The sequence below is a fragment of the Mytilus edulis genome, chromosome 8 (genome assembly GCF_963676685.1).
Source record: "Mytilus edulis chromosome 8, xbMytEdul2.2, whole genome shotgun sequence".
In the NCBI taxonomy this organism is placed as follows: Eukaryota; Metazoa; Mollusca; class Bivalvia; order Mytilida; family Mytilidae; genus Mytilus; species Mytilus edulis.
Genome location: NC_092351.1, coordinates 14,247,796 through 14,261,849, shown reverse-complemented (window position 1 = coordinate 14,261,849; position 14,054 = coordinate 14,247,796). Strand labels below are relative to the sequence as shown.

Below are 14,054 nucleotides of genomic sequence, written 5' to 3'. Positions count from 1 at the left end.
TTAATTAAGGCATTACAAGTAAGAAAAACTGAAACCAAATAAGAACATTTTAAGTTCTTAACATTAATGATCATAAATAAAATAGATTATCTATTCATATATATAAATTTATTCATCATACATAACACTTAATTTTCATTTTAACCTATATATGAAAACATGAATATTTTAAAATATTTCAAGTGCAACATTAGAAGAAGCAAACAATAAATTCAGAGTTCTGAAAAGATATATAATTATCAAATGCATCAAGTTTTAGATATATGGAATTTTATCGTATTACTTTAAAATTGTGTTTACACTCAAACAATGTCAAACTTTACTTTTTGTCGTTTTAGATCTTTTAAAAAAACAAATCTGTTTCGAAAATAACTTTCACACTTGAGTTTTTTTAACTTATATTCATATATTTATTCAAATTCAGTATAATTTTATTCTTTTTATGTGCAGTTATATTCATTTTCTATTTTTCTATCTAATAAATTTAATAACATTAATTCAAAAATATTATTTGCCATTATCTGAGGGGGGGGGGGGGTTGGATGGGCCTTGACCCCCTAAATGCCAGGCTTAAAAACATAAATTCCTGAGGTCCCAAATTTAAAGATGTTAAAATCTTGACATCCTGAAATTTTTTGAAAAAGAGTTCCTGGATGCTGAAAGGATCAATTCTGAAATTCTGAGCTTAAAAACACCTGATCCCAGAGTCTGACCCCCCCCCCCCCCCCGCCCCCCATTATCTTCACTTAAGTCACAAAATCATGAAATAACCAATAATATTTGTGTATCTTTCTTCTTTCATTCATTCATGATCAGATGACAGTTTATTATAAAAATTGGTTGCGGGTACACATAGTGTATGAATTTAAGGAGGCTCGAGGGTATAAAAATTTCAGATAAAAATCAAACATTTGTTTTTCATTACAAATTTTATTTATTTCCTTTTGTAGTTGTTACTTTATCATATGGTACAAAAATCATTCAAAACAATCAATTCGTGTTGGCCCTAGATGACTTTCAAATGTATACATCATTGAAAAAGTTCCAAATTATCTCCCTTTGGTGGAAAAAAGCCATTTTTTTGCTCTAAAATTGAAATATCTTTTTCAACTCATCGGTGACCTATCTTTTTTAATATAATTTCCATATAAGCTGTACTTAAACTAAATTATTGTAAAATTTTAGCGATTTCTGTAATAAATTACTTTTTTTTATTTCGATATTACCTTTATTTCTCCTATTACTTCAACAGAAAAAGACCACCTTTACAAAAATGTATGCTTCTTTCGAAGGCAGATTGTGAGCGCAAATGAACGGTGACCCCACTTTTTTATTTTAATTTTCTATTAACTATATGATAAAGTTCATTTATAGAAAAATATAGAGAAATCCTATATAAATGATTTAGACCCGCGAACCCCCTTAAGGCCATCTTTGGTTGCGAGTCCGCACAGACACTCCCTAATATAAATCAAAGTGCTGGATAGCACCTCTGGAAAGTTTGCAACTGTATACATGTATGTGTATTATTTCAAATAGGTTATTGACGTGTATTATTTTAAATATGTATTTAAATCACTGTTTTGATTTTTTAAACTAAACCATTGTCTCGCCAGCAATTTCCAAAAATCACTTTTTATGCCCCATTTATGGGCATTATGTTTTCTGGTCTGTGGTCCCTTCGTCCATCCGTCCTTCCGTCCGTTCGTCTGTCCCATTCAGGTTAAAGTTTTTGGTCAAGGTAGCTTTTGATGAAGTTGAAGTCCAATCAATTTGAAACTTAGTTCACACTAGAACACACCCGTGATATCGCGGGTCTGTGACTGAATTAAAGTATATAACTATGCCTACGCCTTATTTTAGTATTGGGATTGCCATCTGATAAAGTCATGCCGATTATAAGATGCAGTGTTCTCTGCTTTCAAAATCTGTCTGTTTGAACCCGTCGACCTGGAACTTATATCAATTATTGGTAATATTAATTGAAAACAAAAGGTCCTGGAATGGAGTATTTTTTAATCAACAGCATTGTCCTATATTTATTAATTTAGTTATAAATAAAGTTGAATTCTTTGATTCGCTGTTTTATGTCATGCCCACTAACAAATTGAAAACTGTACCTATACGCCTTATTTTAAGTCCAGATTTTTAGTACTCGTATTGTCATCTTAGAAAGTCTTACTGCTTAAAATACTACAATAGGGAACGATTTGACAATGATTGAATTTAGTAGTGTCAACCCTGTGACTATGACCCGTGTACATGGCAAAATCCGAAATAAACTGTTTGGTGGTGCGCCTGTCAGATGAGAAACGTACCGATAAGTAATAGGTAACAGGTGAATATTAATTATGTGGAAGAGTGCTGTAATTTTTTTTAAATCAACACCATTGTCCTATATTGGATATATATAAAATTGAATTCTTTGATTTGTCGTTTTTATTTCCTCTGGTGCGAATTCACCAAGGGCCGATTTGACTACGTGCCGAATTGACTGAACCGGTGCCGACGTGACTAGATTTAGAAATTATTATTTTCTTGTTCCGTTTACATTTTGGAGTGAGTGTAATGTTTCCAACTGTATAAATGTCTGTGCTCTGACAAACAGGCTTTTTAAAAGTCATTTTAGGGGGTTGGGGTTTTTGCTTATTTGTAATTATTTCTTTGCTTATGATTAGCAGACAAGAGTATTTGTTTTTCATCTCCTCATGTGCTCACTTGAAGTCTGTCGCCATATTGTCAACTTCGCCAAATCGACTTTAAAAGACTAATTTTCATTGGTCCATATTTTACTTTTAACTAATCAAAATACATTTAACTTTTGTGTAATAAGAATTGAAAAGCGGGAATTTTGTAAACAAAAAAAATAGAAAAATAACAGCTGATATGGATTCGTTTGAAATAGATGTTTTCAAGAAAAGCATTGAGACTATAATTACGTCTGAAAATGGAGAGTGCCTTGTTCAAGATGTCATGCTAACCTACATAAAAAATAATTCATCAGATTTCCCAAATCTCAGTATTTTGAAAGATTTGCTTCCAATACATTTTCCCGTCATTGTTGCACACAAGCCTTTCAATAAAAATCCTGTCAAAGCAGAACAGAGTACATTCTTTGAAGACACAATCTACAAAGAGAAACCTACCAAAAAGCCTTCCTATGGTGATGTAGAAGGGTCACCTCTTAAACTTCAAACATATGCAGATTTTTCAGCCTTTGACGTGAGTTCTTTTGACTGTACAACACCTAAGTATGATGTCACCATCGACCCTGAAGATTTGAAGTTTGGGATTCCTTTAAAAGTAGCCAGGAAGTTGACAAACATTTTCAATAAGGTAGTAAATTCTTCAATGAAGAGTGTACCATCATCAAATAGCAACCTGTATCATGCTTTTCTTTGTTTTTGTGATGGCAGTGACAGAAAGAGAACTGGATGTGTATACACTCAAAAATTATATTCTGAAAACAAAGAATATATTGGACTAAAATCCTCCATTATCAAAATAGTTGACCCAGTACAGAATAATACACACCTGCCAAGTTTGAAGAAAGAAGATTTTTCCAGATGTCAAGTTACATGCAAGGCTACATATGACATTTTAAATGATACAAGAGAGGAAAATCAGCTTGATATTAAAGCCAATTACAGATACAGAGGATCATTGATGTTGGATGTATCCTGGTCAAGATCAGTTCCCCATCTTGATTTGTTACAACCACCACCTCCAGAGGCCACAACCACAGTGAAAGCCAATGTAATACCTGGAAGTATGATAAGTGCAGCTCATTCACTCTACCAAGAATTGTCTGTGTTAAGAAATCTTATAGAAGGTATATACATGTACACAATGATGAATACATGTATGTAATATCTGCAGGGTTTGAAATTAGCAGGGGCTCACTTGCCAATGACCAACAATTCCAACAAGAAAACTGACAGTGATATTGATTGTCTAAATTTCTGGAGAAGAATCCCAATTTGAACAAAAAATGGCTTTAAATTATTCCCAAAAAAAACCACTTTTTTCCCAAACAGTGTAGTCTCAGTCGTATTTTGCATGAATACAAACTGAAAAACACTCATTTTATACATTTTTCATGCCTCAAATGACTATAGGTGCAGATTTGAGGGTTTATTTATGTATCATCACTGACAATAAGGGGTCTTATTTCAAAGCAGGGTTTGACTCTTGAAAGGGGGGTCTGCAAGTTGAAGTTTCAGTAAAATTCATGGTTTATTCTAAATTTCCCAGTTTGATAAAAATGACGCATATTTTCCCATTAAAAAAAGGGAAAGGTAGTTTTGAAAAAAGCTAACAATATACAATTGGACAGAATTACAGGCTCTTGACTTGGGACAGGCATATACACACAGAATGCGACAGGGTTAAACATGTTAGCGATATCCCAACCCTCCCCTAACCTGGGAAAGTGGTGTAAGGCCAAATAAAAAAGTATGTGTGGTTCCAACTACATCTGAAAAAAAGTAAGGGTACATGTAGGTAGGTAGGGATTTTTTTTTAATTTATGTTTTTTTTTTACATTGAGTCTATGGGAACAACATTCTGACTTTAACAGTGCTTAATGAAAAATGACAAAAAAATCTTTAGGGTAGGCTATTTTTAAGCCAAAAAAGTAGGGACGGTAGGGTTACTGGAACCACACATATTTTTAATTTATTTGGCCTAACAATACAACATGAGAACCAACTATTAAAATCAGTTGTAAAAGGCTTATTTCATCAGATGGATACAAATTATACTACGTTTACACTGTACATGTATGTAACCAAATCAAAAATGTTACATTATTATGTATCCAAATTGTATTTATACAGGTAAAATTTAGGTACGGTGAACATGTGAAATCCACTAAATGTATATCATTGACAGTGTTTGTTTAACTGCACCATTTTTCAGAGTATAAAATCCTTTTTAATTCAAAATTGGATATTTGTTTAGATTGTATGCAAGAAATCATTTGCCATTTGAAGAGTTGTCTAAACAGGAGTTAATTTCCCTTATATTGGACACACAACACAAAATTTTAAGTTTGAGATCATACATTGTACTTAATATGATTAAGAAGATTTCATGAAATTTAAAGTATGTCTCACAATATTATCATGCATTCATGATTTTATTATCATATAACTGTTTTTTTGAATTTACAAAAGTCTTATATGTAGGTGTGTGGAAATACTGGACCTCATTAATACATGTAAAATGTACATGTATCATCAAACACTTGTTAACTTATAAATTGTGACCTTTTAATGGCCCAAGAAATTGAGTGACTGTTCTGTGACTAATATGAAAAAAATAGATGTGGTATAATTGCCAATGAGACAACTCTTCTCAATAGACATAATTTAAATGACACAAATTTAACAACTATAGGTCACTGTACGGCCTTACACAATGACCTTCATAATAACAAATGTAAAACAATTCAATGTCCATTTACCAAGTCATATTCCAAGTAAGGATTGGTTGTTATATTATTGTACTTTGATTGACCAGTATTTAACATGTATACTGTACTTTTTTTGCATGTTGACCTGGTCAACAAAATGATACACGTATCAATTATCGGTTTTATGCAAGCCTTGTTATTTAATACTTTATCAATTTACGATGTATTATTGGCACAAAATTTTTCTAATAATTCAAGCATAAACAATGAATGAGTCAACAGAAGTACTGAACAATGGACCACTTCATGTTATAAAACTTTTCAATAAAAATGCTAAAAATATGCTTTAAAGTATTAAATGTACGTATTACAGCATTGTGGAAAACAAATATTTCATCAAATAAATTTAAGTCAAAAATTCTTACCAATAAAACTAAATATAATAAGGGACCAATTCTTTTCCAAAATTAGTGAAATAGTTCCACCTTTTTAAATATGACTAAATTTTTGTATATATGTGTGGCGAGACTGATATAATTGTTAAATTTATAAGCGACATGTACATTTCAGATTTTCTAGAAATGCTTTATTAAGTACTAAATAACTTTGTGGTACCACCTCCTCATAAATATACAATGTTTATGAATATGGTATGATATATTATGTTTGTATGTTTTGTATTGTCTTGGTATCAATCAGGGGCGTAGCTAGAAAGAAACGATGTGCAAGCAACTACCCCCGAGCGGATCGAGGCGAAAAAATTTTGTGACCCTTTTATGCAGAAAAATGTTTTTTTTTCGGTTTACGGTCATAGGACTGTTAAAAGAGGAGCTATATGTAGATAGGACTTATAAAAAAAATTATGAATGTAAAACTATTAATAAATCTTCTGAATAGAATAATACATAAACTACACATATTTGTGGTACATATTTTACTCAAAATTGTCCAAAATCTGCTCTTCGGGGCTAGGCAGAAACAAACTTCTGTATTACTTTAATTGTTAATATTCACACTGAAATCCCGATGAATATGCAGTAATGCTAATAACTGTCGTTCATTGTTGATCGTACATTTGTTTTCACCATACTGAGTACACTGGTAGATCTCCATGGTAGCACTCACGAGATGTTATGAACCAGCGTACGTGTTCGGCATCGAGCGACCTCCCAATTGAATTTGTCAAAATCACATGCCAGGTCAGTTTCGTATGTCTCAGATAATGTTGAGATTTGTTCGTTTGTTATATTTCTTACAACACGATGGAGCAGATACAGCGCAAAGAAGCGATTTTCTGATAATACTAGACGCAACTCCACTCTCCAGTTCCCTTATCATATATCATATGGTCTATGAACGCAAAAAATAATGAGACTTTCCAATACTGTTTTGGCGTGTTTGCAGGGTGATTGGCTCTGGTAGTTTGTCGACCACATAGCCTCGGCATATTTTCAACGATATCGAGGGGTTCTGATAATTCTAATGCCGATTGGTACATCTCATTCCAAACTTATGAACCGCGTGTACTGTAATATGTGCTCCAAAAACTACATGTCTTAGACTGAGTATTACAAATTCAAATCTAGTAAAAGATACAAGTTACTGTCCGATTTTTTAATAATCTCCAACGAAACTTTTATTTTGAAACCAAATGCCGTTATTTAATGATATTTCATCATTTAAAAAAGTGACAACATACAGCATGTAGGTGTTTCCTTTAACATTCAATCTATAAATTTGTATTTGCCATTTTTTTTTTTTGCATGCCGAATTGATGTGCACGCAACTGCGTGTTAGCGTATAGGCAGCTACGCGCCTGTCAATCCTGTAATTTTGAATATAAAACCAATAAAAATTACTTACTTACTTACCAATATCCTTTATATTGGATACAAATTTGATAAAGTAGTCTAATGCAGAGTGAGACATTTCATAGTGAAAGCATTTCATCTAAGATACTACACAGGCGTCAAAATGCATCGTCATGGAGGAAAGGGGTTAAAGTGACATTTTGTATTAATAAAGTATAATGGTAATTATGTGTTGATACAGTGTATATATATATACATTTGTAGGACAACATTGTGTTAATATCTTTTATTTAGTTCACAGTATTTTATATAAAAAAAAATTGTGGCTTACTCTTATCAAAATTCCATTTCAGGTTTACAGTCATCACAGATCACCTGGATTCCAGAGGAAGAGAGAAAGGTCCATATAATGTTATCTGTTAAGGAGTTGTTTGATAAGTTGAAACAAGGAGATGCTTATTCCAAAGAATCTGACAAACAATCTACCAACACTGACAGTGATCTAAGTGAAGTATCCAGTAAGTTTGTACTGAATGAAAGAGATAATTTTGACTTTACAGATTACCTATGGAAGATACTCTCCAACTGCACATCATACCAAGAGCTCATTGATCCGTTTAGGTATATATTTACAGCATTAAGTAATGGAGAATTACAACCCATGGTACATAGAGGTAACAACACTATGGTAGCTCAACTGGTGCGTGATTCATTCTCAGGGAAGTTACGTATCCCAAACCTGGCTGGCCTATATCCTGTTGAGCTTCTTGTAGAAATAGGAATTGAAAAGCTACGACAAGATTACACTTATGCATTCTTGTCCAAGGATCTGGCTACCCGTGAAAATCTGGAGCCATTTTTAAAATCGTCTAGTGATTTTAGTACACAGCTTGTCCAGCTTGAGAAGATGCACTCTGTGATTGAGATGATTGCAATGTTTCAGTTCTTTTTACAGATCCCTCTTTCAAGTCTCAGTGCCATAGCTAGAGAAATGATTCACTATTATGAAAGAAATCAAATTTCTAATCAACATATTTTCAAATTCATTGTTCCTACAAGTTCTGTTATCAAAGATCTTGAAGGTTGTCCACCATCAACCTGGCAGCTAGCATCAACAAAGCTAGTAGAAAACATGAAAGAAACAATGTCCTATTTACTGACCTCAGACCCACCTTTCAAACATTTACCAGTAAATGATGCGAATATTAACATGAAAGAAGATGTAAATGAAAATGACACCAAAATTGATGATACAGTTTGTGCTGAGAAAATGAAAAGACCTTATTTCCTGGTGAACAAATTAGAATGTGTCAGTGTGTTAATTTAACTTTACAATACATAATTATTAATATTTGTAACAAATTAATAAGACTATTTTTATTCTAAATGTATATTATGTATAATTTATTTACCATGGCTTCATTTCATTGACTTTGTTGTACAGTAGTTATATTTTAGGCAAACAGAGGTCATATTTTTATTTGTATAAAAACATTACTTCTTGAACTAAACTCAGATATTCTGAACATTATCACACGTACATGTACGTACAATGAACATTACCATACACCTTTTTTCTTAACTTTCTCATAAAATTTAATTTACTCTCACAAACTTGTGAAAAACATAAAAGCCTTTTACTTTGACCTTTTGTTGTAACTTACATGTAGTTTGAATGTCAGATATTATTTTATGTTGGCCTTAGATTAAATCTAAGGCCAATATAAAATAATATGGGATGTTTTCCCCATTGAGTCTCTGCATATGAGAGCAACATTGTGATCCTAACAGTGCTTAATCAAAAATGGCCAAAAAACTTAAGGGGAGGGGATAAAAATTTCATTTTTTTTTACATTGAGTCTATGGGGGGTACATTCTGACTTTTAACAGTGTTTTATACTGAAAAATGACCAAAAAAACTTTGCTTGAAAAATAGGAAGGGTAGGGTAATAGGGAACACACACCTTTTTTTATTTTGCCTGATATTAAATTTTAATCTGTTGGTTTTACATAACATGTTCATGTATATTAATGATATGATCACGGTGTTGTGCAGGCACATGACATTAAGGGAAAGAAACATACATTCAGTAATTATTGCGATATTTTTATTATTGTGAAAAATGCTACAGGGATAAAATCGCAATAATTTAAAATTCAATTGATTTCTTTTTTCATATGAATTATTTTTGTGAATTAATTATAATTGTATAACAATGACAAAATCGTAATAAAAAATGCATGCAATAATTTCTGAATACTTTAATATTTGGAATAATGAGTATTAAGATTATTTCTTTCAAATAGAATTAGTCATGTTAGTTAAAATAAATTGTCAACTAATAGTACAATGTACAAAGTTACAATCCAGATGGTATAAAACCAGTCATGATGTTCTGATCAATTGAGTATGTACATGTACAATTTATTTTTTAAGGGAGCATTAAATGTCCATCAGTCCCATATTTATTTCCACTCTAGATTTCCTATTCCAAATTTTATGAAACTCAATGTTTAGAACTATTTATCTCGCAGACAGTTTTAATTTTGGCAGTTAGTCACTTACCGTTCTATTAGAGTTATTTCCCATTTAATCTTAGAAAATTACTTGACTCCTCATACACATTCTACTTTTTTTTCATTTAAATTAATATCAGAATGTTATTACTACATGACTACATTTTTGAGGTGGTCAAAGAAAAATCATCACATTTTCATTATTCAATTTGATGATGGAATATTTATTCAGAGTTTTCAGCCTTCATTTAAAGAGTCCATTTTTGTCCATTCTTGAAAGACCGCAATAATTTCTGAATTCACACTATTGTTTAAAATAGGGAACTTCAAATCTGGGTCCAAATTTGGCATATATACATATACAGTGTATTTTTTAAAATTTACATTAAATACATGTATAATGATCATGTGTACATTGTTCTTTGTCATGTATGTTTCAAGTTGATGTGGCCACAGCTTCGTGGAAATCACATTCATGTATATAAAATTACTTGATCAAAACATGTTTAATAGTACTGACTGAATAGAATACACTATGCCTCCTTTTATCCTACACAGAAGATAAATACAAGTGGATACTTTCAGTTTGTTTCATTGCTTACCAGTAGTTTACTTGATAAGTGAAGTTAGTGAACATGTGTTTGAAGTAGAACATATTAAATTCAAAACACTGCCAAACTAGTATCATGAACAGAAGAAACACAGCTGAATAGTTGCTGGTTTATGCATATTTTTGTCTGTAAATAAAACAATTGTTTTCATTTTTACACACCATATTTGAACACCTGTAATGTGTTACATGTAAAGAAGTGAATTTATAAATGCCTAAATTCCAGCACAGAATCTTGCATAATTTTTTGTCAAGCCTGCAACTTTTGTTGCAGAAAACTCAACATAGGGATAGTGCTCCGCCAGCAGCGGTGTTTACTTACTTCTCAAAAGCTTTATATTTTAGAAGGTGGAACGCCTGGATGCTTCATACTTTGTATATATATCCCTTATGTTACATAGTTTCCTTCTGTCACATGTTCATTGTCCTTGACCTCATTTTCATGGTTCAGTGCCTACTTGGAAAAAAAGTTAATAATTTTTTTAATGTTAATTTCATCATAATTATGAGTAATAGGATAACTATTAATTAGTATGTGTGTACATTGCTAGGTCTTCCTGCCCATCAGACAGTATTAAATTGACCTCCACCTCATTTCATGGATCAGTAGCCATATTAAGTTTTGGTGGTCAAGCCTATATCTCAGATACTATAAGCAACAGGTCTAGTATATTTGGCATATGGAATAAGGTGTAAATGTCCAACTGGTAGGAGTCATCTGACCTTGACCTCATTTTTATGGTTCAGTGGTTAGTTATGTTTTTGTGTTTTGGTCTGTTTTTCTTATACTGTATGCAAAAGGTCTACTTTTTTTGGTGTATGGAAACATTTAATGATCTATATGTAAGTTGTGCAGGTTTTATTTGACCTTGACCTCATTTTCATGGTTCATTGCTAAGTGTTAAGTATTTGTGTTTTGGTCTGTTTTTTCTTAATTTATAAGCAATAGGTCAACTATATGTGTTGTAAGGAAGAATTGTTAGCTGTATATGTCTGTCTGGCAGGATTCATCTGACCTTGACCTCATTTTCATGGTTCATTGGTCAATGTTTAGTTTTCTTCGTTAATGTTAAGTTTATGTGACAGTTGTAATAAAGCTTTATTCCAAATTGATTTTCCTCTGAGTTCAGTATTTTTGTGAATTTACTTTTTATATTTAGAACAATTAACGTAATATCAATGACAAGTAAGGAAGGCGAGACATTTCAGCGTGTACACTATTGTTATAGGTATTAACAAAGATCTGAATTTACACCAAATGCTTCAATGACAGAAACTGAAAATTGAACCATATCAAACAGCAAGAGTTAACTTGGGTGATGTGATATAAGTCATATAAGCATGATAAGAAGATATTAGAATGTCAGTTCACTCATGAAACATCTGAGATTTAAAAAACGGTCATGATGGCAACCATAAAACTTTCAATGTGATGACTCACTTCAATGTCACTGTTAAGAACCCTCTTTTTGAGTTCAAGAAAAAAAACTACTGATGAGTGTAGTAAAGAATACTATCTTATATATGACATGTCCATTAACAGCAATTCTGTCTTATATATGACATGTCCATTAACAGCAATCATAACATTGTAGTGGTAACAACTGTCTTTACAAGGTTTCCAAATCATCTTGTTTAAACCGTGTCTACACTTTAACAAGAAAAAGTTAAATTGATTAAAATACAGATCCTGTATCCAGCTTATCTGATTAATCAGATTGAGTGATGTATATTCAATTTTCATTGAAAATAGCACATTGTTGGTACAGTTGATTGGATGATGGAGATGATAAAACAGAGTTCTCTTTAAAACCATATGAATCTACTAGTGTCTTGATAATAAAAGGCAATGTTTTCCAATCTTAAAAGGAAAGGAACAATGTTGGGAAGCCCTCTTCCCATGTTCCCTTGTCTGGTTCAAACGGAAATTAAAACATATGACCCCCACCCCACCCAGAGGCAATCTCGTTGATTCTGATGAGCAGTTTCCCCCAAAAAAATATATGAAACTATAGTCCAATATGTTTGAAAACTTTACCAGAGGATTGGTACAAAATTATCAACAAAACAATTTTTTTTAAATGTTAAGTTGCTGTACTCTAAATGGTTTAAATCATGGGAATTATTTGTTGACGGTCACAGAGTGGCGAAGTTCTGTTCAGGTTAACTGCAAAATAATTCAAGGTATATCACTGCAAGAGTATCCAAAAAACAGTAGGTATTATTACAGCTGATTTCACTGAGTGTGTTGGCATAGGTAATATCTTTGGTTAGCTTGCTTGTTAGCTGATCCGCAAAGTCATTGTAAGGTTAGGTAATCTACCCTCCTTTAAGAGTAGACTAGCCCGACAGATAACTTATCTATCTGTCAGTTGGACTAGGCTTTTACGAAAGGAGGGTTTTATATCTGACATAATGATGACTCAACAGTTCAGCTAACCAAATATATTACCTTTGCCTACACACTTAGTGAAATCGGCTGTAAAACGAAATTCGGAAATAGTCTTGATTAAAACTTCCATCAACGAGATTGCTAATGATACGTTCATATTACAGCTTGATTTTGTTCTCTTGTCAATGACCTCATATTCATTGCAAAGTTAGACATGTCCTTCAGTAATTACGTATTCTGTGTCAACACTATTAATATATTTATTGTAAAGAATAAAAAGATGCGTAGGATCTAGAGATCAGATAGTTCAACAGGATTCGTGTTGCTCTCTCTACACACAACAGTCACAGAGATAATCTGACACAAAGATCGTATTTCCAGAACTAGAATTAAACTATCATGATATGTGTAACTCGGCGAGCTCGTCGTCTTAGGTGGAAAGACTTGACAGACAGACTTTACTCAGTACACCATTCCTCTCTTGGAGCTGAAAGGATAAAAATAGACCCCATGTTTAATAAGTTTTTTAAAACTAAAGTTATAACATTCCCTTTCCTTCAAGATTTTTACACTACTGATTTCAAAATGAACAAGCATGTTTGTATGTGCAATCGATATATAATAGCAACATAGATTTATAAAAGTTGTGACGGAAACTGTTCGGTGTTTGACGAACGGACCGACGGACAAGGCAAATAGATAAGGACAATTTAAATTACCCCACATAAATGTTCAAATGCAAAAGATATAAACATATGTGCCATCGTGCGGCCTTCAACTATAAGACCGTACCGTATAGCTGGCTATAAAATGCATCGACATGAATTAAAAATGAAAATCACTTCAAACGCGAAAACTAACGACCATATTTAACAGGTTGGGAACAAACCCTCTTTATGTTGAATTTATCTATATTGAATTATTATCCTTCTATAGAGGGATATTTTCGGTTGGACTTTATTTAAAGCCGAACATGGCAAACCCGCATTTTCTAGATGAAAGTTGAATTTTTATAGCCTATGATGTACACTATTGCAGTAAAATTTTGGCACTTGTCTCAGTATATATCCTATACAAACTATATGTGCACATTTGAATTACATACATATTAATAATACATATATATAATGAGCTATGGCATGGTCCAGTGACTTAATCTGTTCAATTTGCAATTTTCAATATTAAGTTTTCATGGTCAAGTTAGTAAGTTTCTCAGATAATATAAGCAATAGCAGGGCAACAGTATTTGGTGCATGGCATGATTACAAGGGTGCACCTGTCCATCTGGCATACATAATCTATCACCGA

General features: G+C 32.4%; 2 protein-coding genes across 2 annotated transcripts in view; one reads left to right on the top strand and one right to left on the bottom strand.

The window, feature by feature from the left end:
* The window catches only part of LOC139484874 (exosome complex component RRP43-like), a 17,196-nt gene extending 14,388 nt beyond the window's left edge, over window positions 1-2,808 (bottom strand). The window contains exon 1 of the mRNA XM_071268893.1: window positions 2,719-2,808. Within this exon, the coding sequence (XP_071124994.1) occupies window positions 2,719-2,735 (17 nt within the window). The 5' untranslated portion in view covers window positions 2,736-2,808. The remainder of the gene's footprint in view (window positions 1-2,718) is intronic.
* A 31-nt stretch (window positions 2,809-2,839) lies between these two features.
* On the top strand, window positions 2,840-10,587 carry LOC139484873 (protein zwilch homolog). The gene is made up of 2 exons (XM_071268890.1): window positions 2,840-3,832; window positions 7,581-10,587. The coding sequence occupies exons 1-2, from the start codon at window positions 2,887-2,889 to the stop codon at window positions 8,552-8,554; spliced, it is 1,920 nt and encodes a 639-aa protein (XP_071124991.1). The 5' UTR covers window positions 2,840-2,886; the 3' UTR covers window positions 8,555-10,587.
* Window positions 10,588-14,054: the final 3,467 nt, after the last annotated feature.

What these genes read in the sequence shown, in the direction of transcription:
- LOC139484873 (XM_071268890.1), top strand. Translation starts at nt 2,887, where the DNA reads ATGGATTCGTTTGAAATAGATGTTTTCAAGAAAAGCATTGAGACTATA. An exon ending in GTTAAGAAATCTTATAGAAG is followed by an intron (nt 3,833 to 7,580) that starts GTATATACATGT and finishes ATTCCATTTCAG; the next exon opens with GTTTACAGTCATCACAGATC.